Source organism: Ovis canadensis, chromosome 4, assembly GCF_042477335.2.
Source record: "Ovis canadensis isolate MfBH-ARS-UI-01 breed Bighorn chromosome 4, ARS-UI_OviCan_v2, whole genome shotgun sequence".
In the NCBI taxonomy this organism is placed as follows: domain Eukaryota; kingdom Metazoa; phylum Chordata; class Mammalia; order Artiodactyla; family Bovidae; genus Ovis; species Ovis canadensis.
The window spans coordinates 107,970,677-107,994,983 of NC_091248.1; the positions used below are offsets into that span (position 1 = coordinate 107,970,677).

Here is a 24,307-nt window from a genome sequence, read left to right on the forward strand (position 1 = left end):
TGGTTATTTGCAAGGAAGACACAGAGATGAATTGCCATTCTCACCTGAGTAGATGAAACGATGAAGCAGGCGACCTTCCCTGGACTGACTTCTCCAATACTGCAGGCAGTGCAGTGGCTGCTGAGGATCCTCCTTTGGCTTCTACTTACATTTTGATTTAACAAAAATGAAAGCAAAAAGCAAAAAACCCCGGCACGCCTGGCCACCATTTCCTGTAGGGTGACTGTGTTGTCGTAGCCAGTGGCGGATGGAGCACTAGCCGCTACACTGCCAACCCTCCCCGCTCTGCCAGCCCCCCAGTAGCAGATACTGAATATCATTAAGTTCCAGAGTTAAAGCCAGGACAACGTGTTGCCATTCACTGCTCCACTAGGCTCCAGTTCCCCTTGGTAGTGGCCTTTGCCCTGGTGGCCTCTGCTAGCATGCAGGTTGGAATCCACAGAATACTGATGCTCATGATGCTGGGGATGCATACACCTCTTTAGCATGCGGTAGTTTCCCTCAGTTCTTCAAGGCTTCTCCTCCCCAAGTTCATCCTTGTATCCGACATAATACTCCCTTTTAATTCAAGACTCCTTCCTCTTATTCAGCTTTTCACTAACCTGAAGAACTTCTCAGTCTTTGTCCAGTAGGAGAGAATATTAATAGCTTTCCCCCATTTTTGTCAGAGGAGTGTTCTCACAAGGCAACCTTCTCACTTGCTAGTAATACATCTCACCAAAATTGGACATACCTTGTTGCAAAATCTTGGATATTTAACTTCTCTGGATTTTTGGCTTTCATCCTTGTAAAGCGACTTAGTACCAGGGCTACACAATGTGGACATGTACTTTTCATGAGGTGTGGATGCCATCCAAAAGATCCTATCTTATTTACAATACACTCTCAAGTTATTGATCTTTATAGAACAGGTACATAAAATTATAAGTTACTTCTCCTTAGTAAAATCTTGCTGGGAATAGGCCCAATGGGTGATTTGTGTTTCACACAATCATGACTAAAATTACTTGGCTAAGTCAGTCATGGAAATAAGGGTACAGCTCCGTGGGAACTTTATGACAGGTTAATTCAGGTGTAAGACTCATTCTACTTCCACTAGACAATGTCAAGCAGGAAGACAGGATTATATTAGGATACCTGACCCCAAACAGTAAACTGATCCTTTTAAACTGAAATATAGGTGGGTATCCTTGTTATGACAAAAGTTGTTAGCAAGACTATTTGTATTAAGTAAACAATCTGACACTGAAGATTACAACGAGAACCATTAATAACAGTTCTGGTTTTCAATACTGTAGCTGTGGAGATGTTCTTGATATATACTAAGATATATATTCCAAAGGCTACTTTTTGGTGGCTGGGGAGTCGTATTAAGCCTTTCACATTTTTCAGTCCCAGATACAACTTTCTGTGATAAAAGCCAAATTCCTTAAACAGACTAAAGTCAATGGATCATTGTAAGGACCTAAGGCTGAATTAGGCTTCAAAATTTTGTTTAGCCAGAAAATGAGCAGGATCACTAAGGTAAGGTGCTGATCCCCAGAATTTGATCATCTTATTCCAAATACTGTTCCATACTCGTTTTTTTTCTCCACTTTGTAACACTGCCTCTTTAGAGAATAAAACTCAGAGCTGATATTATGCAGAGAGGTTTGTTTCAAGGACTCCAAATGCTAGATGCAACTTTGTGGTCAAGGTTATTAGCTCTAAGCCCAATTACTAACATACTCTTTGACCTCATTTACATAAAGCTCAGGAAAATGCAAACTACTCCACAATGACAGGAGAGCAGTGGTCACTTGAGTGTGGGAGAGGATGGGAAGAGGCATGAAGAAACTTTTGGGAGAAGAACTTAGGTTCACTGTCTTTATGGTTTCATGTGTGTGCCCTATGTTAAAAGCTTACCAACTGTATACCTTAAACACATGCAGCTCATTTTATGTCAATGACTCTTCATTACAGGGCTCTTTTTTTTTCAAGATTGACTATTCAGTAGTTAGGAAACAATCTACTTGGATGGCCACTGCAAAAAGAACACACTACATTCTGTTTAACATGCCAAGTGACCCATTCTCCTACCCACTGAGGCCATACGGGAGGACAGAATGTAGCAGGAGTTTTAGGGTAAGCTGGAAGAATGAAAGACGCAGAGCGAGCCACTCCCCTGAAATATGAAGGGTCTGGGCAGTGGGAGGGACCTGGCTTTCAACCTCCATACCCAGACATCTATTAGAGAACAACTAAGACTTCACTCAGGCAGTCACCAGCTGTACCATCTCAGATTTATGAGGCAGTGAAAGGACGGAAAAACAAACACTGATTAAATTTTAAAAATTTATTGTTCTTTTTTCTTTCTTTCTTTCGTTGCTGTTGATTTGTTCTTGAGATGGCAACACCACCAGACAGGACATGTCCTCGTGTCCAGTGCCTGTGCAGGGCTACAATTCCTTTAAAGCATCCAGGGCTTGCTTCAGCTTTCCTCTCCTGCCTCACCCCTCATGAAGTCAAATAATTTCCACATTTTTCAGTAATATAGTTAGCCCTGTAAACACTTTTTTCCATTCTCCCACCTTCTGTTTTCCTCTCTCAAGTCCATGGGTAAAAAATTAACGAAAAAGAAAAAAATAAAAAGTATTTGTATCCCACTCACCCTAATTTTGGCTCTTCTCTCCAAAGATGACTGGACTTAAAGAGACTGAATAGGGTCAGAGTTGGCGTATACATGAATTTTGGCCCTGGCAGGTCCTAATATCATTGATGTGACCATGATAAAAAGCAGAACAGGCTCTTTGCTTACTTCTCCTTATGTGAACAACTCTAAAGGTGAGAATAAACAGTTGGGACCAGACACAAGTTGGGACACGAGGAGAAATTTCAACTCACTTTCATTAAAAGAGGAAGGGGAAAGGAAAAGAAGAGAGGGGAGGAGAGAATGAAAGGACAAAACAATAAGAGATGATCCTGACCCTTTCCTTCCGATTGCAGCTGTTTAATTCATTTGAATCCCCATCTTCCCTAAGTAAATGTTGTTGTTTCACAGAAAGATTTGTAATTTCATTTTTCTGTGTGCACACATGCAAGCTAGCATGTATGTGTGTAGGTACATGTATGTAAGTGTGCATGTCATTTGCTACCAGGAGAATGTTTTCAATTGTAGTTTCAGTTTAGTTTTCCTTTTTTTTTTCTTTTTTATTTCTTTAAAATTTTTTTCCTTTTAGAAACAAGTTCACCAGGAAACCAGCTCCCCTCCCACCACGCCGGACAGGCCACAGCCATCTCTCTAAACAGCGCTGATTCTCCCTCACATCCCCAAACAGGAACTCCTCAGGGTGGCCTTGGAAGGCTGGAGTCTCTCCCTGTCTGGCGGGATGCCTTGGTGGCGGGTGAAGGCCCCTCTGCCACAGTGGAGGTTTCTGATTGTGGGACACAGTCTGGTTTTTGTTTTCTTCCTGTCTTCTAATTAAAAAAGACATTCCTGACAAAAGAGAGAAGACAGTCAATTAACTGGTCCAGGAGATGGCAAGCACTTCATAAAGTCAACTACAAGGCAGAAGTTCTATACATGCTCCAGTACCTCACTCTGGCCTCTGATGTAAGAACTTCAGTTTAAAAACAAAGGAAAAGAAGCACTTGGATTTTTTACCTTGTCATTTTAAAGGAGCTACTGGTTTAATGAAATACTGTCTGTCATTCTTTTCCAATTCTGAGTGTGCTCAGGGGTAATATGTAGGGGTAAGGAGTAGCCAGCAGATCCAGGCTGCCTACTCCAAAACCAAACCCGGAAACCTCCATTTAAGTCTGCTTAAATACTGGGGTTTCATGCAAGATTTTACTTTGAAAGAAAGCTCTGCCTACTAAAAAAAGGTTTAAAAATCACTGATCTAGACTTTACGTAAAGGGTACTATGTAAAAGCTTTAAGTAGAGTGGGTAAAGGTGAAGATTCTGACACCAGAAAAGTGAACTGTGGGTCTATCAATTACTGACTGTGGCATCAAGCAAATTACTTAACATCTTCAAACCTCATTTACAAATTTCCTCATTTGTAAAATGGAAATAATAATAGTAACTAATCCAGAGGACTGTGCGAGGACTATCTTACAGTTAGTACATAATATGCTTTGTACATGATACAAAGTACTTAGGATAGTACCAGACACGCAATCAGGGCTCCATAAACGTTAACTACGAATACCCACAGCTACGCACAAATAACCCTATGTGCATCAATATTAGCTATTCAGACACTGCAAAACCTGAGGATTCCAAATGATATTACTAATTAAAAAACCAAAGTTTAGAACAATTTCTGGTATGGGTGGCACTGCTGAACAGCATCTTTACCCATAAAGCATTTAATCACAAAAACACCAATGAGAGGGCTACACATTCATCAAGAATTACCTCCAAGGAGGATAAATTTGGCTTACAACATCAAAGAGTGGACTTACAGGAGGGCTGCCTTTCTTCTCTCAGTCAAGAAACAGGCACCCAGATCCCACCACTCAGTCCTTCCCTTCCTCAGCTAAGCTTCTCTGCTTTACTTCAGAATCAGGAAGTCCATGGAGAAAACTGATGATGATCAGGGGCTAGACAAACAGGCTGGCTCCTTTCCTATACCTCCTGCCTCGGTCAAAAGCCTGGCATTTCAGTGTTAAAATGATAAAAATTGGTAAGAACAGCCTCTTTGCTCCTCAAATCTGAAAGATCAGTTTTAGGAGGGCAGTGCCATGTATCATGGATTTAAGGCCAGCACTGTTTTCACCAAAATAGCCAGGTTGAAAAGTACTCTCATCTGTCACCACACATACTTACCATTCTGGAAGTATCTGTAAGAAGAGGAAGGGAGGAATTTTTTAAAAAAGATACTCTGCAATAGTAACTTTCTTATGGCGGTGAATGGCATCCAAAAACTTAAGCTATAGTACTAGTCCCATGATGGGCATTAAAACCTGTGCCCACCCTCAAGTACTCCTGACAGCCACCACTCACCTGGGTGACAGGCACAGTACGGGAGTGTGAGCTATCGAAACAACCTGGTAAAGTCTCGCAAGGCCCAGCAAACTTGTTTACATTCCTCAGCACTAGAAAAGAAAAGAAAGGTAGGTTGGCCCCTGCCTGATAAGAAAAGTATAATACAATGAAAAGCAACCACAACTTTGAGGGACGCTGAGAACTGTCCCAGCTCTGCTCTTGACCCTACTTTTGATCTTTCTGTAACTCAGGGGTAAATATTAACTACTGTATATGGGAATAATTAAGCTATGTGGCCCTTAAAGAGTGGGCTTTGGAGAAAAACTTGCTTAGGTTTAAATCTTGGTTTCATTGTCTTTGAGCAAGTTACCAATCTGCCTCAGTTTCCTCATCCATTATCTACCCCAAGATGTTCTGGGGATTAAATCAGTTCCTGTATGTAAAGTGCTTAGGATAACAGAACGGGAACAAAATAGCATTTGACAAATATAGGCTGCTACAACAATAAAACTTGCTTGTGGGACTTCCCTGGTAGTCCAGTGGAAGACTGCACTTCCACTGTAGGGGGACAAAGTTTCGATCCCTGATCAGGAAACTAAGATCCCATATGCTGTGCGGCCAAATAACAGTAACAATACTTGGTTAATGTCCTTGATAAATCTAAGAAGTCAGAACCCTCAAAGTAAAAAAGCAAGCATATTCATCTAAGGTGGATAATTTTAACTCTATGAACTGAGCTAACTTAGGTACCCTGGTTTCCTCATTCTTTTCCAAAAGCAGATTTTGTTTTAAAGCCCAGTTCAGCAAGTAACTCTCAATCAGTCTAGTTGAACAGGCTGCTCAAGATTTCCGCTGTGGGAGGAGAAGGGAAAGGAGAGAGGAAAGGGTTAAGGCATGAACAAAGGGAGGAGGAGGAAGCTGGTCTTGGTCTTCAGGCAAGCACAGAGGTGCCTAGGTGGTATGAATAGCCCAATATTCATTTGACCCTGTTTTTTCAAAAGGCTTCCTTTGTCTTAAGCCTGTCACCAAAAAACAAGTTGATGCCAGCTGCATTCTTTTCTGCCAGTCTTCATAATAGTTTTTGGTAACTGAACATGAGGCTCAGCTAAACAAAGCACATTCAATTAATAATATGCTCACCCTTATGTGGCACTCTCTTTGGCGCTGAAAAAATCAGGGACCACAGCCTATAGCCTAGGATTCAATGTCAGAAGAAAGCTCTCTCCTTCCTGTAATGGTTAAATGTCAGAGCGGGAATCACTAACTGTGATCCAGCATAAAAGAAGGTAATGAGAGCTATCACCTTAAGTGCCTGTATCTGGATTCCTCAGCTATTTATTATAGGGTCTGAAACATCACTAAGAACTTTGATTTAGATTTCAGGACTTGATTAAACAGAAACTTTCTTCTAGTCTCCCTCCATTCTAAAAACGTAAGGAAATTAAAGAAGATCTTCTAGTTTTATGGAAGTTCTGCCATTTGCCCTGTGAATTTAACATGTTTCAATAAAAGCATAACATTTCTCTGTTTCCAAATCAACACTGACTCTAAGTAGGCAGCCTTGGTGAGTGAACCCCTATCACACATGCTTCTGAAAGTCATGAAGGAGGAAGATATGTAACTCTAGAAAAGTCACTGTGTGGTGTGTTACTGATATTATAAGGGACTAAAACAACAGGAAAGAGATAAACTTAGGATAATGTTAGAGACTCAAAATCTTTTGTGATCCTAAAGCCTTACATGTTCTTCAATTCTACCCTTCTTCAGCAGGAGATTCTGGTTAACTATGGAAAAGAAACGACAACTCCATTCTTAGCCTCTTTCATGACACACGAAAAAGTACTGAAACCCAAATACAAGTACAGGAGAACTGTGGTGAGAAAGGGTAAAATGAGTTATGGCTACAGTCTCTAGAATCAGCTCAGCTTCTGCCCCCAATCCTGTCAGCAACTGCTCTGCTGTCAAGAGTTTTAGTCAATGTTTAACTTAAGTGTCCTTGGTGATTAAGTCCAAAGAAATGGATTTAAAATAAATAAATAAATAAAAACTTACTTAAAAACTAGAACTATTTTCTGTTTTCTGCCTCAGTCCTCCTGGCATTTAATATTTTGGGATTGTTTTAATTTACACCTATTTATTTATATTCATTCATTCAAAATTGCCATTGTTTTTGTAGAATTTTCTGACTTCTAGTCCCACCATCCTAATCCTTATCCTTTATTTATTTACTTTTAAATAATCGAAGTAGAGTTGATTGAAAATACAATGTAATTTATCCCTCCCTCAATCCTTTCCCCTTTGGTAATCATAAGTTTGTTTTCTATATCTGTCTTGTCGTTGTTTTGTAAATATGTTCATTTGTGTCATATTTTTAGATTCCACATGTAAGATCATAATGTTGTCTTTCTCTTTCTGACTTTCCTTTCTTTACTCAGTATGATCATCTCTAGCTCCTTCCATGTTGCTGCAAATGGCATTATTTCATTCCTTTTTATGGCTGAGTAGAACTTCATTGTGTATATACACCACATCTTCATCCACTCATCCGTTGACAGACATTTAGAGGTTGCTTCCGTGACCTGGCTACTGTAAATAGTGTTACTATGAACACCGGGGTGCATGTTATCTTTTCAAATTACAGTTTTCTCCAGATACATGCCCAGGAGACTTTCACCATACCTTTGAGTAATTTCATGGTCACTATTCCTCAAGCCCCATAATCCCAGTAGTGTGCTGAGAAACGTAGCTCTTTTCATCTGATGTGCATAATGGAAAGTGATCAAGCTCTAACTACTGACTTCATTCAGCAAGAAGACACCCCCATACCGGCCTATTCTAGTGTCAGGGCTTCGTATTCCTATCTTCTGACCTTGAGATCCTCATGCAAGTGACACTCACAGAGTAAGTACCAAGACAAGAGAAATGGGAAATGACGGCAAAATTTCTTCTGGACATGCTTAGGGGTATCTGGAAAGCAAGAATGATATTTTAGAATGAAAAACTCTAGTTTTCTTCAAGTTGGCCAGCTAAAAATGCCAGGGAATTAATTACCAGTACATATGAGAAACAGGCTTGGACTTGCTGAAATGAAACTGAACCAGTTTACCCTCCCTGCTAGGATGGCAAACAAAGCAGCATGTTGAGGCAGGAGTAACAGGATCTTAAAACCAAAAGGGAGACTGAGTCATGTGTGGAACAGAAGGTTCAGGGGCAATGCACACATGAAAGAAAGAGAATTACTAAGAGGAGGTGAGCAATTTCAAATCCTTTCTCTAGAACCTCAATATTACCTCTTACTTCTGTTCATTTCCCACCATATGTCACCGCCTACTAAAGGAGGAGCTGTAAAACTTGCTTAGCAGTAAGAAATCAAGCAGGCCAGGTTGATAATGTATCTTATTTTCCTGTATTACAGGACAAAGATCACAGATATTTTTGTTTAAAGCAATGCATTATTTGGGTTCATTTTCCTAGCCTCAAGATTTTCCTTACATTATGGAATGTCCATGACTTTTATTTCTTATGCTGTATTTCTATCCATCATGTATTAGCCTGGATAAGGAAATATGAACTTGGTAGAGACTTATTCCACGTGTGGGTGGCTGCCTTAGAGCTGAGGGAGACACGCTCTAGCTAGTTTTGCAAGTACATAATGACATTCTGGCAGGCTCTTTTCCAAGGAGAAAATTAACATTCACTGATCACCTACTACGTGCCAGATCATCTTTAAATTTCTACTTGGTATTTTACCATAACCCTAAGAGCTAGGTATCACTAACTCTATTTTACAGATAAAAAATCTCCTGCAAAGTAACAGTAAGTGGCAAGATTCAAACCAACAGCCTTGACTTTAAGCCCAGACCTCCTTTGAAGGTTCTCCCCATGCTCTCATTCGCACCAATCTAGGGCCAATATGATCCTGTCCTTCTAAAGAGCAACACTGGATAAAACAGAGAAAAACAGAAGCAGAGAGAAACAACTGTTATACTTCTTTCCCCTGAGACACCTTGCAGGTAGAATACTACTTCAACTGGGAAGATTCATAGTTTAAAAAAAACAAAAAAAAAAGAGAGAGTTTTTTAAGGTTATCCCAATTAGTATATGACTATCTACTAGAGAGGAGATCTCCTCCTTTGGCAAAATATGTCATGAAGGCAGTCACATGCTATTTTTAAGTCATGCATGTCACTTGATCTGTGGCCCAAAGTCAGTTATTTCTGGGACATGAAGTTAGGCCACTTTGTAAACTACAAAAAAGTAATACTAAAAGATTAGGGATTTTAACATTAACAAAATTATTGGAGACTCTGGGGAATGAGAAAGTAAACTATTTTTGAGAGTAACAAGAAATCAATTCTCATTAAAAAAGATTAACATTTAGTTTTATCTCCTTTTAAAAAACTAGGTCTGGTTTTAATCGTAAAAGTATATACACTATGCTCATGAAAAAAAAATAGCACAGGTTAGGAAAAATCCTATGTACATAATTTACTACTTATTATTTGTAATAAAGTAGCCTCTGTGTGTGTGTGTGTGTGTGTATATATATAATAGAACAGCTTTTAAATGTACAAGTTGGTTCATTTACAACAGCATGAAAAAGAGTAAAATAAATTATAAAATGTGACTGAAAGAAATTAAAGACACCAATAAATGGAAAGACATCTTCTGTTCACAGACTAGAAAACCCAATACTGTTAAGGTGTCAGTGCTATAATGAAGTAATCAACAGATACGATGCAATCCCAGCCAAAACTCCCAATGACGTTTTTTGTGGAAACAGAAAAGCCTATCCTAAACTTCGTATGAACACCGTTCCACCTGCTGCGCTGGCATTCATGGTGGCCAGGCAGGTCACCTCAGTAATGTGTCCAGTGCTTCTTTGGCCTTTATTGTCGACTTAGTACTATACATTTTCTGTTTTGAGTTTTGTAACTTTGTAGTATTTTAGATAATGTCGTGTTTGTCGTACTTTCTTGTGTAGAGTAAAAGGATTATGTGGAATAAACCTAGGATTAGAGTCCAAAAAAGAAATCATATGAAATCTCAAGGGACTCCAAATAGCCAAAAACCTCTTGAAAACAAACAAACAAAGTTGGAGGTCTCAATTTCCCAATTTCAAAACTTATTACAAAGCTATAATAATCAAAACAGTATGGGACTGAAATAAAGACAACCACTGGGATAGAATAAAGAGTCCAGAAATAAATCCCTTACATATAAATGATTTTCAATAAGGGTACCAAGACCATTCAATGAAAAAAGGACAGTGCAGGGAAAACTGCAAAAGAATGAAGTCAGACCCTTAACATACATCACATACAGAAACTATCTCAAAATGAATCAAAGACCTAAGTGTAAATCCTAAAACTATGAAACTCTCAGAAGAAAATATTGGGGAAAAGCTTCATGACATTGTATTTGGTAATGATTTCCTGAATGTAACACCAAAAGCACAGGCAACAAAAATAAAAATAGATATGGAGAAACTAGAACCTGTGCACCATTGATGGGAATGCAAAATGGTATAGCTGCTATGGAAAACAGTATGGCAGTTATGCAAGAAAAAATAAACACAGAATTGCCATATGATTCAGCAATTCCACTTCTGGGTATCAACCCAGAAGAACTGAAAGTGGGGTCTTGAAGCAATATTTATACACTCATGTTTATAGCAGAATCAATCACAATAGCCAAGAGGCAGAATCAACCAAATGTCCATCAAAGGATGAATGGATGAAGATACAACATACGCATACAATGGAATGTTACTCAGCCTTTAAAAGGAAGGAAATTCTGATTCCTGCTACAATGCTGGATGAACCTTGAGGACATTATGCTAAGTCAATCACAAAAGGACAAAAACTATATGATTTCACTTTATGAGTAGTTAAACTTAGACAGTAGACTGATGATTATTAGGGGCTAGAGGAAGGAGGGAAAGGGGAGTTAAATAAATATACTTTCAGTTTTGCAAGATAAAAAAAATTGGGGGTTAATTCCACAACTGTGTGAATGCAGCAATACTACTGAATAATACACTTACAAATGGTTTAAAAAAAGTTAAGATAGTAAATTTTGTTTGTATTTTATCAAAATTTTAAATCAAGAAAATCTTAAGTGCAAAGTGGGTTATACGATAGTTTTTTCCCCCTTTATATCTTATATATTTTTCTGTATCATCACATGTATTTTTTCCTTCTTTTCCACTATTACAAACCTTACTGCAATAACTCATTTTTGGACCTAAAATCATTACACAACTGTATGAATATAAGCCATTGCCTAAAATTTAGTCAAAATTCTAAAGACTAGACAGAAAAAGAAATATCAGAGCAAGGTTAACACACAGTTACAAAATCCAATTTAAGTTGCTGTTGTTAATACTATCAAGAACCATAAAAGTCACATAATTTTGAGTCAGTGATTATTTCTTAAGGAAAGTAGTCAAAAGAAGTTAAGGGCTAGACATTCAATATTACTCATAATACTAAAAAAATGAAAATTAATAGAAGCACTGTAAGGAAATCAATCAATATCTTACAGCTACAAAACTGTAATTAGGAAGACTATGTAGCTATATTTAAAATGTTTATAATGTTTACAGTGAGAAAAAAACCAACCCAACAAACCCATACATGTATACTTAACATTTTAACTAGGCTGTAAGCAAGTGGCTCATGGGACTAATGTGTCCCAGAGAGAGGTTTCGTTTGGCCTGCATTAAATTAGAACTTGCTTATCTTCTAAATTAGGCATGGCAAAAACTTCCCAATCAGTCTGCATCACTCCAAACTATTTTACAACCACTGCTTCACCTAGTCAGACACCTGCATTCTTGACCCCTGAATATGGATAAGGGCTGGGAAGGACTTTAAAAAGATACAGATTTCCTGAAGGATAGTGAGCTGTTCAAGGCACTGTTGTTCTGCTGGAAGACATAATGCTTCCACTTACCTATTAGGATATGTTTGATACATATGAACAATAAAGTAGGCATACATGGTGATATTTCCCCATAGATTGGTTTCCAACACCAATTTGTGCAATTCAAGCATTAAGAAGACATAAAATTTTAATTTATAAAGGTATACACACAAAAATATTACTGGGTGTATTTGTAACTAAGATGATGTAAGAAACAAAGACATTCTTCCTACATAGGCCAGCTGCTGTTTATCACTCACCTAGTGACTTGTTTGTGGAAATCTGTAAGTTGTTTGTGTGTCACTGTGACGGCTCCCCCTGTTGTCTCCTTTGGCAAACCTTTCAAAGAATTCTCTAACCATCGACAAAAAGTCTGTACAGAGAAGAAGGATAAGCATTTTAAAGGGAGGCAGGGCTTACTCAATTGAGACCCTACAGGTAATAACAAAAACCCACAAGTTTTCCTTAGTAGCATTAGCGTTCCAGACTTGGAAGTAAATAAAGGAATTAACAGAAGTACTATTTTTGGCCTTCCAACCTACTGAGGGTTGGAACAGCCTATAAAGGCATGCCCAGGCTCCCTTCAAGGGGGCAGCAGACATCATTTCAGGTGGAGCCCTTCTACCTTGGAAGTAAAGTCTCTTCTGGATGAAGTTATTATTCTGTTTCTATCATTAAACATGCAATATTTTAAAAATCAGACTGCTGCCAAAAATCTCTTGAGCTTGGAGATCAAGGGCAACCCAAAGCAAAAGTTCAGGTACTAGAAAGAGCAGGGTCAAAAAGTATAACAAGTAAACATTTAAAAAAGTGTATATACAAATATGAATCCAGAATCTTAAGGATTTTAAGGTCATTTCTCTCAATAGAAGTCACATCCAGTCAGTTCCTTTGTGATAACTGCCTAGTCTTTAGGTTAAGAAAATTCTTTTTTGTTGCTCTTTTTGTTTTCTTTTTTGGCTCTAATTTTTCTTCATGTCTTTAAGTAGGATGTATGCTTTGTTCATAGTTTTTAGCTGAAAAGAACTTTTTTATACCTACATTTTTTACATTATGTATTTTTCCACTATGTTAATTTATGATCACAATGGGATTTCCAAGGGAGCACAGTGGAAAAGAATCTGCCTGCCAAAGCAGGAGACACAAGAGATGTAGGTTCGAGCTCTTGGGTCAGGAAGACCCCCTGGAGAAGGAAATGGCAACCCACTCCAGTATTCTTGCCTGGAGAATCCCATGGACACAGGCACCTGTGGACTACAGTCCATGGGGTCGCAAAAAGTCGGACACAGACTGAGTGACTAAGCACATGATCACCACAGACTAGACCAAAAGTAACATTCCACTAGAAATGCTTGGAAGCACCACCGAATTCTCCAAGTGTTACCTCCAAGGAAGACAACACACCACTCAGACAGAAACAAGAAGAGGCAAACAGGGAGAACGAACTCTTAACTGACAACATTTTGGCATCCAAAATGACCCATAAGTTAACCATAGTATCCCCTGAAAATAAAAACAGTAAGAAACTAAATTGTATACTGTCAACTAATATAGGACAAAGGAGATGAGAATATCCAGTGTAGGAAAGACAGCCTTCTCAATAAACAGTGCTGGGATAGTTGAATATTTGCATGTAAAACAAAGAAACTAGACTCTTACCTTTCACCACTCACAAAAAGTAGCTCAAAACAGGTTAAAGACTAAACACAGACCTGAAATCATCAAACTCCTTGAAGAATACAAAGGCCTAAAGTACTGTGACATAGGTCTTGGTAATGATTTTTTGGCAACGACACCTAAAGCACAAGCAGCAAAATAAACAGAGGAAACTACATCAAACTTAAAAGCTTCCGCATAGAAACCATCAACAAAGTAAAAAGAAAACCTAAGGAAAGGGAAAAAACATGTATTTGTAAGCCGTATACCTGGTAAAGAGGTTAGTATCTAAAATACATAGAGAACCAACCCACAGAAGTCTAGCAAGAAAACAAATAACCCAGTTAAAAAATGGGCAAAGGACCTCAACAAACATTTCTTGAAAGAAGATACATGAAAGGCCAACAGATACATAAAAAATGCTCAGTGTCACCAATCATAATGGGAATGCAAATTAAAACTATAAAGACATATCATCTTAAGGCCTGTTAGAAAGGTCATGATCAGAAAGATAAGAGATAATAAAGGCTTACAAATCCAACGTTTTTTGTAAAGTTAAATGTATATAATAAGGTTTTTGTTACCTGGAAACCAAGTATATCTATTAAAAAGTAAGAGTACAGAAATTTTATTTCTATTATCAATGATGTTTGGAATAAACTTGTCACTCTGCAATGGCTCAAAGAGTATTTTTTAGAAAAACAAAAATACTACTGTATTAGATTCTTACAGTGACACAGACATATTCTCTAGAATCCTTCTACTGGCTCCTTCATTTAACAATTAAACATAGCAATGTAAGACATACCACCAAGAGCATACAATAGGACTAGTTTCAAAGTTAGAGTCAGCCTCTCAAGAAACTGTCCAAGACTGAAAGTGGGTTCCTTATGCAAACAATCTTACCGGTCTGTCAACCTGCATGATCTCCCAGAGCACTTCGGCCACATCCGGTAGGGTATACGGGGGGAGGCAGAAGCAGCACGTGTGAAGCAGCTGGCTTACAAGCTGCTGTCCAAGCTGGTTCATCACCTGTCCAATTAGTTCTTTCCGTAATTCAAAGTCTTCTTCATGCTGTAAGAAAACAGGAACAACAGGAAAGTGCTAATTTCAACTTTCTGAAGGGCAAGTACTCTTTCCCCTTTAGTAATTTTCTTTCTCAGAGAAGAAAGTACATATAATAGCTGGACTCACAAGGTGCACTGTCTGTCACAAGGAAGAAAACATTAAGAGTTTAGTTTCAAGGAAACGGGTAAGGGCTTCAGTTGAGATTAACCTTAACCCTTAGGTTTTTCAAGAATAGAACACAGAGGAGAAACAATGGTTAGAGATTAAGAGTAGCGATCCTTTTAACCTTTTATTCTGGTAAAAGATAAACTATTCCTATTTCCTTTTTTAAAAAGCAACTGAAAAAAGAAGACTTCTATCAAATATCTAACCTTCTCTATCAAAAAAAATCTTACTTAGGAACTTCCCTGGGGATCCAGGGTTAAGATCCTGCACTTTCATTGCTGGGGGTTGGGTTTGATCCTTGGTCAAGGAACTAAGATCCCACATGCTGTGGGTGGCCACAAAAATAATAAATTAAAAAAAAGATCTTACTTATTTTCTTCCTTTTAGTCTTTGAATATACATATTTCTAATACGTTGGGAAAAAAAAACCTTTTAAAGTGCCTTTCACTTCTAGCTATTTACCTTCATTCCCTCTCTTTTTTTACTGTCAAAACTCTTCAATTAGTCTATCACATACTTCTTCACTGTTCTCCCTTACTTTCAACTCTACTCCACATCTAGTCAAATCTACGTTTGAAAATTCTGTGAACCACTTTACCTCCAGCCAAAAAGGTCTCTGAAGTATCTACTAACAAACTTAGTCCTTTCTGATTATGATTTATATACCCATTTAGATTTTCCTCCAATCCATCCAAACGGCTCCACTGTGGTCCCTCCTAGTCCAGAAAGTCATCCCAACCTACTTCTTTCCAAAGAGTTTTCCCTCCTCTGATCTCAAAGCAATCACAACTTTTATCACTTATCTGACAATCAAATATTACCTTGCTGCTGTTGTTTAGTTCTTTACAACTCTATTTCTCTCTTCAATTAGACACCAAATGGCTTGGAAGCAGAGACAGTTTAGACTAGTTGATACAGCTTACAACATGTAGTATAGGTTGTCTTAAATCTACTAGTTGATATTTTGGTTAGTGAATAATCCACTATGGAATATACCTACCAACACAGATCAAATGAGATATTTCTTTTTCCATAAGGAATGATATATGAGGTGATAATGAGCTACAAGTAGAAAAACTATTTAATACCTTGTTTATACTTACATCATTGGCTACCCCTGTATGGATGAGGTCTCGTAGGAACCTCATGACACTACAATTGGCATCCCGGTGGTCCAGGGTAGTAGAGGCAATGGCCCACTGTAAGATCGGGATGACAACTTGGCTTCTCAGCAAGGTAACAGGGCTACGCTGAATAAACCTGGTATGTAAAGATAGGCAAGGTAAAAATTACAAAATTAGGCTATAAAAATGTAACCAGGGTAAAAGGCAAAACTATGGAGACAGTAAAAAGATCAATGGTTGTTAGGGATTGACAGAGTGGAGGGTAGGAACATGAATAGGTAAAACATAGGGGATACTGACAGTACTAAAACTATTCTCTATGATGCTGCAATGGTGGATATATGTCATACATTTGTCCAAACCCATAGAAAGACCTTGGCTTCCCTGGTGGCTCAATGGTAGAGAACTGGCCTGCAATGTAGGAGACACAGATTTGACCCCTGGGTTGGAAAGACCCCTGGGTTGGAAAGACCCCTGGAGAAGGGAATGGCAACCCACTCCAGTATTCTTGCCTGGAAAATCCCATGGACAGAGGAGCCTGGTGGGCTATGGTCCATGGGGTCGCAAAGAGTCAGACATGGCTTAGCGACTAAACAACAGGAAGACCACCACCAAGACAGAATCCTAATGTAAAGTAAGTACTTTAAAAATGATGTGTCAATGGAAGTTCATTAATTTTAATAAATGGGCCACTCTGGTGGGGGATGCTGATAGCAAGGTAGGCTGTGAAGGAAGGAGGGGGGAAGCTAAGGGTATATGGGAACTCTATACAATTTTCTCAGATTCTCTAATGTTCATAGAAAATCTCCAAGAAAAAGTAAAATAACATTCCAAATTTATTTTACCAGGCAATCATTTGTGCAAAGAGAATCTCTTGAGATTAATTTTTCAAGAAACACACAAGGAAAACAGGTTGACGGCCCACCCAACAGTTTTCTCATACCAACTCAATAAATAAATAAATAAATAAATAAATAAATAAATAAATAAATAAATAAAAAGGGTTTTCTAACTTGTCCAAAAATGAATCAAAAAAAGTGTTCATTACCAACTGATTTGGATCAAATTCCTGAGCTAGGGACTAAGAATGAATACAAATGTCAGTGTTACTAGTAAAAGGAATTTAAGCAACAAATAGGGTGGTAGGCTAAGAGCAGAGATGGGAAGTACAGTATCAGATAATTTTTAAAGTACCTTAAAAGTCTAAAAAATTTTTATTCTGAGATAAGATTATATTTTAAGGATGCTACACTTCTCAAGAAAAAGTTAAAGTCAAGCATGATATCACAATAGCATAAAACATTAAAACCACACAGGATTCTAGAGACTGTCTAGTCAAATGTTCTTGCAAAACTCATTTTTATTGTCTTGGGTGTGTTCCCTCCTTTATGAAAGGAGCTCAGTTATTTCCCCTTGTGCTTATCCAACTCTTCTTCATTTATGGCAATACTCTGGTTCACGATTTAACTTTGGATTATGAATAATTACTCTACCTACTTCTCTTACCTCATTTTACAGAGAAGGAAACAGGTAAGTGTTAGGTGACAAGACCAAGCAATGATGAGGATGACTGATAAAATAAAAGGTTGCTTTTCAGAAGGACTGACCTCGTGGCTAGCCTGAATAGGTCATCCACTGTGTCAGGGTGATTCTGGAGTCCATTCTGCTGTTCTAAGAGCTGAAAGGTGGGGACGCACAGTGCCTAAAACAGAAATGATTTTAAAACAAATGCTTGTAAATAAATGCCATGGGATTCAGACTTGCTAAATATCACAACATACACAGAGAACAAAGGTAAAAGCACAGATAAGAAAAAGACTGTGATGAGATTCAGATCAAGAAAAGGAAGACAAAAATCCTTCTCAGTTGACATAAAAAGTATTCACATATGAGGTCTATATTTCAGAAAGGGTTTAGGGTACAGACTTTTGTTGATGAAATTGGATAGATGTCATCTCAAAGTTTTAGAAGTTTCTGGAAGTGACAACTGTGCTTATGTACTAGATATGATCTGGTCAACTAAGGGAGTAGCTGATATTTTAATAATACTAATTATGAAATGGCAATTTTAAAGGGAAATACCTCTTGGGAAAAGGAGCACCATGATTTAACTCCCTAATATATTTTCCCCTCTGACTAGGAGAGGGTAAAAGCAGTATATGGGAAGCCTTTTCCAATGCCTGCTATTTACCCTAAGGTGAGACCATCCCTGCTAAGTAAACTAGTTCACTGACTGTTCAGGCAAGAAATTAAAAATATAATCATGCTTGAGCTAAGAGATCCTTTATTTTAAATCCACTTGCCCATCTTCCCAAAAAATCCTATCTCTGGAGAACATAAATTAGATAGCAATAACTGTAATGACTAGCACATTGGTGTAGTCACTCTCTCTCTCATTCTTCCAAGCAGGCCTGTCCACAGAGTAACTAGGAAGATCTACTTCCATATTAGGAAATCATTATGCTTGGGAAGCAAACCTGAAGAAGGAACAGAATTAAAGACATGGTGAAGAACACACTGCTAGGCCTTCAGACCCTCCAAGAGAACACACCTGGAGCATGTCTAGTAGTCCCTGCCGACAGCCCTCTTCCATGCCATATTCATCCACAAGGATACTACCAAGGTACAGGAAACAGGAATGCTGATGCACCTGGTAAACATTTACCATCTGCCAAGGGAAAAACCAATTAGTTCAATTATTCATCTGTCAAAGAGTATCAGCTTAGGCAGCTGTCTGAGGGAAGAAATTCTGAGATAGATTGGTCTCTTCTCTTTAAGACAATGTAATAAAGCTTGTTGACAACATTTTCTAAGATATAGGGCTGAATAATTGTCAAGTACTCTATTTAGAGTTCATTCAGGCCTTCGACCTTTCACCTTTTCAAAACAATGCTGTAGGAGAGTTGTATAATACTACAGACTGGAACTATTCATAAGTTATTATCCGAGGCTTCTGTTATATTTGCAATGCCCTAATAAAGTATACCTAAACTTTCTAACCAACAGGTTGCTCTTATATTCATTAAATAAGATGATTCTTTAAAAAAAAAAAAATCACAGTAGGAACAAAGCATCAAATGCCCCTCATTTTAGAGGAGAAGGAAGGCATTGTTTAAATTGGTTTATAAACTCTTATTTAATCTTTTGGGTAATGAACAGTGTTTCTAATTAAGATTATCTAGACTTCTGGAGAATAAAAATTTTAATACAATATAAGCATTTAAATTATTTGTTTAGAATTTTTACCCTACTATCCTCCAAAAATTAGGCCACCATACATTATCTATTCAAAATGCCACCACATGGGAATTCCCTGGTCATCCAGTGGTTAGGACTCAGTGCATTCATTGTTGGGGCCTGGAGTCCAATACCTGGTTGGGGAACTAAGATCCTGCAAGTCAAGAAGTGCGGCAAAAAAAAGCCATCATAACACACATATTTTGATCTTATTACATAAATTCGTTTCTTTGATCTTGGTGGGGTGGAAGGGTCCAGTAATTGGCTCTTATCAGCATACGGCATGAAAAGAACACAAGATGGAAGCTATGAATCTGTTCAGTGTTGTATACTCAAAACTGTATGCTGTTCTTATTGAATAAGCTACAGGCTGGGCCAGACATCAAAGGGTTTTAGGCTCTACTGGCTTTATAATCTTTTGATCACTTAACTTTGCCACTGAAACACAAAAATGGCCAATAAACAATACTTAAATGATTAAGCATGACTATCAATAAAACTCTATTTACAAAAACAAGGGGCAAGCCCACTGGCTGGAGTTTAGTGACCTCGAATTTGTAGGTTTTTTGTCACATGTACAGACTTTTGAACATATTTTCTATATAATATGCTACCCTATGCTACTGGAATAAAAGAGTAATATAAAAGTCATGACTGAAAGTGTTAGTCACTCAGTCCTGTTTGCCTATGACCCCATAGACTGTAGCCTGCCAGGATCCTCAGTCCATGGGATTCTCCAGGCAAGAATACTGGAGTGGGTAGCCCCTCCCTCCTCCAGGGGAACTTTCCAACTCAGGGATTGAACCCAGGTCTCTGGCACTGCAAGTAGATTCTTTATCATCTGAACCACCAGGGAAGCCCAGAAGTCATGGGCATATTCTCCAAGAGCAAAGGGGAATTAAACCACATTGTATAGGACCCATAATGTATTGCACTGAAGAAGACACTTGACCAGAACTGAACAGTCTAAATGTAACACATACTGTTGTACTCAGGATATAGTAAACGCAGAAAAATCACTAAAAAAATTCTGTTAACATATTTACCTTTACAAACTTCAATCAAATCTATAATTTAAGTAAGTGTGATCATATAAGTGTCAACTGACACAGCAATAGGATGACCCTGGTTCAGGATAAGAGCTTCCTTAAGAGTGAGGAAGAACTTAAGAACTTGAGGGGCACTCACTGTCAGGGTTGGTTCAATAGATGCCCTGCCCAGTTGGAGAAGGCCACTTCAGGTTGAGTGGGTGAGGTCTAGCCTGAAGCCCTGTAGTAGCTTTCCACACAGATGAGTGTAAAATTTGAGAAGGTACTGCTCAGAGTCCTGCAAATGCAAGATTGGCACTTTGCCTTGCCTCCATCAATTCTAGGTCATGGCAGCTCACTTGCCTACATCTAGTTCTGGCCCTGCTGTTAGGTTAACCCAAACATAAATTACGTAGTGAATTAAGTCCCTAGTCATAGGCGTCTCAAAAGAATATTCTAGATGATATGATCTCAGAGAGCCATGTACAAGAGCCACACCAGCATAATTACATACCAATCATGCTGATTGAAAGAGTCAAATTTATTTCCTGACAAATAAGACACTTAGATGAACAACTAACTATGGTGAAGAAAAAAGAAACTCTCTTTAGGCCAGAAATAGCAAAGCTAGACTTGCCACATTTTCAGAAAGGAAATTAATATAAAATGCTTAATACATAAGAGCTGATTCATTAATGTCATTCCCATTTATGAATTTTACACTAAGATGTGCTGCTATTTAGACTATCACTACACAGAACAGATTACAGGCTATTTGCCATAAAAATAACATACCTACCACAGGCACTACTTATCTTTCAAATATTTTTTAGTTTGCATTTAAGAAATATTGAAGTGTTTCATTTCATTAGCAAGAGCTTTTGTTCTAAAGCCTCCTATTTCAAAATTCTGTGTCCTTTACATTTTCCATCTTTCAGGGAACTCACCTGTGTGACTAGTGGCTGCAGCAGGGCTGCGGATCCTTTGCCTACACAGCGAACAGCAAAACGGAGGCACCTGCAACAACGCTCTACAATCCGATTATCAGCCCGGTGCTTATTTAGAGTCTCAGATAAAATTGGCCATATCTGAGTCAAAAGTGAAAAGAGCACAAGGAAGAAAATAAAGAACAACTAAGTGCTGAGAAAAATGCTCCCAAATTGGTAACAACTGATTTGACTTTTAAATAATTTGGGGAAATCTTTCTTTACAGGAACACACATGGCCTGATTCTGGTCAGTGGGTGTGTGTATATGTGCTGGGGTTCAATTCACTATCCATCAATAAAAACAACCATGTCTTAAGGGAAACACAGTAATTCTTTACAACAGAAGAGAAGCATGACTAATTTTACTAAAAAGACAAAGATCTCTATTTTCCTAAACTCTGAACTTCTGATTTAGGATGGGAAGAAGTAGAACAAGTTAAAGGAAGAGATATCTGATACCAATGAACACTCAAGGATAACTGATGTTTCTCCCCTTAAGTCTGAAAAGCACTTCTCATAACATGCCCTCTAATCCGCATGTTGCCCTGAGTTTTTACAAAGGAAGTATTGTTAAAGAGGAAGCTACGATGGTTAATCAGCTTTGTCAAAAACATTCTGTCAGTACTGACCAGGTCTCTAAACAACTCTAGGATTCACACAGTTAAATCTCTTCTTACTTTGGCCTTTCACGGTGTTTTCTTACAGCCTGTTTTCTTACCAAATCTAAAACAAAAAATGTTTAGTTGGATAGTTCCAATCATCTTTTCACTGATACTGAATCTTCCTACAAACAAACTGAATCTTCCTATGAACCTAGAAGACAGTACCTTCTCACTTTAGTTACCTAGGGTCTTATAAGGAAAAAGGAAGAAAGCCTTATTCCACAGGCATTGATTAGTACTTACTTCCTGTATGACTTTTTGGCACGGATGAGTCTGTCCATTTTCTACAACGGGATTGGTGTGTCTGGGGAAAGACAATGATCCAAATTAGTGAAAGAAGAGCAATTTCATCAAGGACACAGAGCTCTAATCCCTGTTAGTTTACTTAGTATCATTCTCACCAATTAAAGAAAACCAGATAGTCAATTCTGGGTACATGGGCTGCAGGTATGGGGCGCTACAACTACCCTTTTCATTTTTTTTCTTTTATAAACCTGAATATGTAGTTTTTTTCCAAATTAATAAATATATTCAAGTTGTCTGAATCCACTACAAAAACTCAAGTACTGCTTCATTCCCAGCACTTAAAAGGTAAAAGCTTTTGAAACTCTGGTCTACCAAAGACGTTTCCCACAGTTCTAGTCTAAACTCAATGATACACAATGTGGGCCCACCCACGATACAATGAATTCACCTATCTATCTAGTTCTAGAATCCACTAACTTGAAGGAAAGCAGGAAAAACAAAAACTATGACTAACTACCAATCTCTTTAAAGGAAAACAATTCTTTAATTTTAAAAAGCTCAACAGCAACTCAATAAAAATATGCTGTCGTAGTTGTTTAGTTGCTCAGTCGTGTCCAACTCTCCTGCGACCCCATGGACTGCGTCCCTCTTGGCTCTTCTGTCCATGGGATTGCCTAGGCAAGAATACTGGAGAAAGAAGCCATTCCCTTCTTGATTGAATCCAAGTCTCCTACACTGCAGGTGGATTCTTTACTGCTGAGCCACCAGGGAAGCCCAATATAAAAATATATAATTTTTCTTTACATTAAGGCATTTCACCTTGTGCAGATTTTCTTTCATTTATTGTGGAATAAGACTGTTAATACGCTCTCAGAATGGTATGCAACAGGGGCTCCCCTAATTATACAAGAAAAGCATTATACCAACTCAGAAAAAGATACTTGTAGGCAAGAACAAGCTAAAACAACACCTCAGTTTCAACTTCTTCCACACAGGTTTTTACACAAATATTAATTGATATTCCAGTTATAGCTATAGGACACATAAGTTATATTATGCAACTAAGAAAGATCACTCTCTGAATACTGTTGCTCTAATGCTTTTTTTTTCTTTTTCTCTTTTTAAAAATATAATTATTAGGCTCCTCTTAACATCAAAGAAGGTTTAATTTCACCTGGTCACGGAAGAGACTTCATTATTTGTTTGCCCCCATACACTATTACATAGCAATGATTATGAAAGTATGGTCTTTGGAATACAATGCAATAGCACCTGGGAACTTATTAGAAATGCAAATGCTTGGGTCCTATCAAGATCCAATCCATCAGACACTCTGGGAACGGGACCCAGCAATCTGCTGCTTTGGGAACTGAAGCACCACAGCTGATTCTGATGCACGCTGAAGTTTGAGAGGGCCTGCCCTGGTGGCTCAGACGGTAAAGAATCTGCCTGCAGTGTGGGAGATCCAGGTTTCATCCCTGGGTAGGGAAGATCCCCTGGAGAAGGGAATGGCTTCTCACTCCAGTATTCTTGCCTGGAGCATTTCATGGACAGAGGAGCCTGGTGGGCTACAGTCTGTGGGGTCACAAAAGAGTCAGACCAACACTTCCACTTTCCAAAGTTTGAGCATCACTGACTCAGAGACCAAAATAATTAATTACATTTTAAAGTCTTTTGACAAAAGTTTACCAAAAATAAATTCTTAGAATTTGCCTTTGCAGTTTGTAATAGGAGTAAATTAGTCTTCTGACAGACACAGTTTATAGGAAGTACTCAGAAGCTGAGAAAAAAAACTTTCTTACTTCTATATAGTAGTCTCATTAGATTTTAACCCAGGGCAGGAACCTGGCATTTCCCTTCTTACCTAAATATGACTGCAAGGCGATCTAAGAATACAGTGGGATCTGAGGATATGCCATTGCTGGGCTCCTGAGACAACAGCTGAAGAGACAGAAAGATATTAACACCCAGTCATTAAACATACAAACCTATAGCAAACATGGCAACATATGCCTCTGTCCATCAACCTCTGTCTCAATCTCTATTTCCTTAATCAGATTCCTGAAAGTTACTCAAAAAGGTAAAAACTTTTAAGTTCATATTAGCAAACTATTTTCCTCCATCATACTGCATTCTGGCCAAGACTGCATATTAACTTTTACCATATGATCACTGTACAGTGGAAAATAGTGCAGAAGAGACACAGATGTACAGAACAGTCTTTTGGACTCTGT

At 38.2% G+C, this 24,307-nt stretch overlaps 1 protein-coding gene across 2 annotated transcripts in view; it reads right to left on the bottom strand.

The window, feature by feature from the left end:
• Nucleotides 1-2,320: 2,320 nt before the first annotated feature.
• TNPO3 (transportin 3) overlaps nt 2,321-24,307 on the bottom strand; it is an 83,967-nt gene continuing 61,980 nt past the window's right edge. For both annotated transcript variants that reach the window (XM_069588333.1, XM_069588334.1), the window contains 10 exons: nt 23,938-24,014; nt 22,071-22,131; nt 21,125-21,265; nt 18,464-18,580; nt 17,520-17,614; nt 15,892-16,048; nt 14,462-14,629; nt 12,160-12,272; nt 4,991-5,082; nt 2,321-3,475 (listed from right to left, as the gene is read on the bottom strand). In XM_069588333.1, the coding sequence (XP_069444434.1) occupies nt 5,022-5,082; nt 12,160-12,272; nt 14,462-14,629; nt 15,892-16,048; nt 17,520-17,614; nt 18,464-18,580; nt 21,125-21,265; nt 22,071-22,131; nt 23,938-24,014 (990 nt within the window). In that variant the 3' untranslated portion in view covers nt 2,321-3,475; nt 4,991-5,021. The remainder of the gene's footprint in view (nt 3,476-4,990; nt 5,083-12,159; nt 12,273-14,461; nt 14,630-15,891; nt 16,049-17,519; nt 17,615-18,463; nt 18,581-21,124; nt 21,266-22,070; nt 22,132-23,937; nt 24,015-24,307) is intronic.